Here is a 3,845-nt window from a genome sequence, read left to right as displayed (position 1 = left end):
CCTCATGTCACCACAACCCCACGTTATCGAACTGACCACCACCCCACGTCAGCAGTGATTTACCCCGCACGCCTCTCAACAGCTGCTGCCCCACCTGCTGAGTGGTTCCCACTTGTTCTGCTGTAGTTTAAAAAATATTTGGCAGACTTTCTCAGCTGCCGGATAGGCCACTCCCAGCCACAAATAGTGGGCGGGCAATTTCTCAGAGGAACCGGTTGCGCTCCGGACGTTCTAAACGCTGCACAGTATTCCAGGAAGTCACTGTTCCCGGAAGCGATTGAAGGTAAGTAGTGGCTGTGGGTCTCTGGTCGGCAGAGAGGAGGGGACACGATTCCTCACCATCGCTCCCCACCGACCCTACGCCTCCCTTCCGTCCCTCACGCCCCTTCCGTCCTCCCACACCTTCTCTCCGTTCTCCTGCTCCTCCCTTCCGTCCCACAACCCTCTTCACACCTCCCCACCGTTCCCCTGTCCCTCCACTCGGTTCCACCCGCCACTGCCTTCCGACCCTCATACCTCCCCTCCCCTCGGTTCCCCTGCCCCTCCCTTCCGACCCCAATTCTCCCTATACCGCCCCTCCCCTCCCCTCCGTCCACCCGCGCCTCCATTCCGTCCACCCACCTTCTCTTCTCTCCCCAACATTCACCTGTCCTCCGACACCTGCCCCTCCGTTTCCCCACCCCTTCCTTCTGTCCCTAATCCTCCATACACCTCCCCTCCTCTCCCCAACATTCCCCTCCCCTGCGTCCGCCCGTCCCCCCGTCCCCAATTCTCCACCCACCTCCCCTCTTCTCCCTAACATTCCCCTCCACCCCAGCACCTCCGTTTCCCCACCCCTCCCTTCTGTCCCCAATCCTCCACACATCTCCCCTGTTCTCCCCAACATTCCCCTGCAACCCCAGCCCCTCCACTTGGTTTTCCCCGCTCCTACATTCTGATCCCCAACCCTCCCTATACCACCCTTCCCCTCCGTCCTCGACCCCACCCGGTCCCACGATCCTCCCCTCCTTCTCACAGCCGGTCCAACCCTTCCCCTAATCCTCCACTCAACCTGTTCATCCGCCAAGCCCTCCCCTCTGGGCTCTGACAATTGCCCCTAACCCCAGTACCCCACCTCTCCCTGTCTTCAATGAACCCTCCCCCTGTCAACTCCCCACCCTCAGCCATTCCCCACCCCCTCCTGCCTGCCCCCCCGCCACCCAGTGAGAAGAAAATGTATGACTGCTGAGTTCTCCTTTTATTTGCCCTCGCAGGTCGATGGAGCAGAACAAGATTTTGCGTGACAGCCGGAAAAGGCCACATGACTATTACTCGTTTCTCTCTGAGTTTGAAAGTTCAGTCGTCAGGGATATAGAGAAGCTCTTCAATAAGAAATTCTCCTTCCAGAAGCCAGAGGGTAGCCAGTGGGTCCTGCCTGAGGCCCATGACGCACCCTCGGGTCAGCTGCAGCTATCCAAAGAGCTGGAGTCACTGAAGGTGTCGCTGAACCGTGTGAAGGACCAGCTGGGTGACAAGGACCTGGAGAAGTGGCACCCACACACCAGATCTACCAACTGGGCCGGCAGGATCATCTCGCGGGTCCGGCAGAGCGTCAATGCGGAGCTGTGCACCCAGGCCTGGTGCAAGTTCTATGAGGTCTTGGGCACTTTCCCCGTGCTGCCGGAAGCGGCCTGTCAGGACGGGAAGCTGAACTCAGTGCACCTGTGTGAGGCCCCTGGCGCCTTCATCACCAGCCTCAACCATTACCTGTGCAACAACTATCCTTCGTGCAAGTGGAACTGGGTGGCAAATACCCTCAACCCCTACCACGAGGGCAATGACATGGGCACCATGATTGCAGACGACCGCCTGATTGTGGGCACTCTGTCCCGGTGGTACTTTGGTCCCGATGACACGGGTAACGTGATGGACCGGCGGCACCTGGAGGGCCTGATTGAGTTCACCCGGGACAAGGGCATGGAGAGCATCCACCTGGTGACAGCAGACGGCAGCGTCGACTGCCAGGATGACCCGGGCGAGCAGGAGGCGCGGGTGGCTCCCCTGCACTACTGCGAAGCAGTCACTGCCCTGCGGCTGCTGGGCCAAGGGGGGTCGCTGGTGCTGAAGATGTTCACTCTGTTCGAACGGCCTTCAGCCTGCCTGATCTATCTGCTCAACTGCTGCTTCGAGCAGGTGCACGCCTTCAAGCCAGCTACCAGCAAGGCAGGCAACTCCGAGGTGTACATCGTCTGCCTCGGCTACAGGGGCCAGTCGGCACTGGGCACTCACCTGGAGGAGCTGGAGCAGGGCTTCGGCCCGGGGCTGGCCCGGGACTCTACACTGGCCCGCTCCGCCATGCCACCTACCTTCCTCACGCAGCTGGAGAACTGCTGCCGCCTCTTCCACGACTACCAGACCGCCACCATCAAGGAGAACCTGCGACTTTTCGCTGGCTCCACCCCCCGGGAGGCTGACAGACTGAGACAGCGGCGGGACTGTGCCGCCAAGTATTACCTGCGCCACTTCGGGCTGAGGTCGCTGTACCGCGACCAGTGGGTGTTGAGGGAGTACCTGCCGGACCTGGGGCTGATGGGCCAGTTCACTGACCAGAACAAGAGGCAGCAGGCTGGCTCCCACAACCAGATGCGGGCACTTGCTCAGCAGGGCTGGCGGGATCGGCTGTACCAAGGGCCTCTGTGGCGCAAGGTGGTGGCCCACTGTGGCGGCTTCTCGACCGGTGCTCCTCCCCTGCTGGAGGGGCAGGACGAGGCTCCAGGCTGCCACTCCTGGCATGTACTGGAAGCCCGGGGACTCACCAGTCTGGCCAGTTCCCCCTTTTGCGAGGCGGAGCTGCTGCACAGCCTGAATGAGTCGTTGGAGGCAACGAACGCAGGCTCGGCTCTGGTTACCTGTCATTCCTGCAGCCCCCTCTCCCCGAAGCAGGTGTTGACCCAGTTGAACAAGGTTGCGGAGCCTCTGGGCGTCTCCCTCGATCGCCTGGTGGTGCTGGGGGGTCTGGAGTCGCTGGATCTCGGTGAGCTGCCAACCAGCTACCCGAGTCTGTCCGTGCCACTCCCTCCGTGCTCACGGCTCCACGACGGAGATCCCCGCTACCAGTGCTGGCTGCTGGAGGCCGTACTGAAGGTGCTGGCAGAGAGCACCAAGGGCAGTGCCTTCGTCTTGCCCCTCCGTTCCGCCTTCACCCGCTTCACTGCTGGCCTGGTGTTGGCGCTCAGCCACTGCTTCCGCGGCCTGTCCTTCGCGTGGCCCTTCACAGACTCTGGTCCGGCCTGCCCGGTCGTACTGTTGGGCACCGGCTTCCGCCAGCCTCCCTCCGAGCTGCTAGAGTTTCTGCAGCAGCTGAGTCAGCGCCTGTCCCAACTGGCAGCGCTGCAACCACAGGCCGGGGCTGGGGCAGGGCCGGGGCAGCAGGTGCTGCAGTTTGTGCCGACGGAACTGCTGCTCAGCCGCTGCCTGCCCAAGTTCCTCAGTGCGCTCAACGTTGCCGTTTGCAGGTATAGGCTTCACCTGGCCGTTCAGGAGGCCGAGGCCTAGGTCACTGGGGCTCCCCGGCCCACGGTGACCGAGGTAAGGGTGTGATCGCACAGGAGACGGTGGGGGGGGGGGGGGGGAGTGTTAGCGTCTTCCAGTGGGGCAGGTGTTGGGGAACAGGGGGGGTGGGGGGATTGGACATGCAGTGAGTGTAGTCTCTGTCGAGATCACCTCCGGAGGGCTTGAGGGCTGCCACGTGGCCCCAGATCTGACAGACAGGAAAATGTTTTGGAGCTGGTGATGGGTCTGACAGTCATGGGGGAAATATCACATTGCGATCCTCTGGGACCAAACGCCCAGTGCCGAACCTCACT

At 62.0% G+C, this 3,845-nt stretch overlaps 1 protein-coding gene across 1 annotated transcript; it reads left to right on the top strand.

Annotated features, from left to right (window-relative positions):
- Window positions 1–242: 242 nt before the first annotated feature.
- On the top strand, window positions 243–3,595 carry cmtr2 (cap methyltransferase 2). Its single transcript, XM_072279101.1, has 2 exons — window positions 243–283; window positions 1,254–3,595. Exon 2 carries the CDS (start codon window positions 1,258–1,260, stop codon window positions 3,532–3,534), a length of 2,277 nt encoding a protein of 758 aa, XP_072135202.1. The 5' UTR covers window positions 243–283; window positions 1,254–1,257; the 3' UTR covers window positions 3,535–3,595.
- Window positions 3,596–3,845: the final 250 nt, after the last annotated feature.

This window comes from Mobula birostris, chromosome 15 (assembly GCF_030028105.1).
Source record: "Mobula birostris isolate sMobBir1 chromosome 15, sMobBir1.hap1, whole genome shotgun sequence".
NCBI classification, from domain to species: Eukaryota; Metazoa; Chordata; class Chondrichthyes; order Myliobatiformes; family Myliobatidae; genus Mobula; species Mobula birostris.
The sequence above is the reverse complement of the archived record's forward strand: the minus strand, read 5'-3'. Positions and strand labels throughout refer to the sequence as shown.

Coding starts and splice junctions, on each gene's coding strand:
- cmtr2 (XM_072279101.1), top strand. CDS start 1,258: ATGGAGCAGAACAAGATTTTGCGTGACAGCCGGAAAAGGCCACATGAC.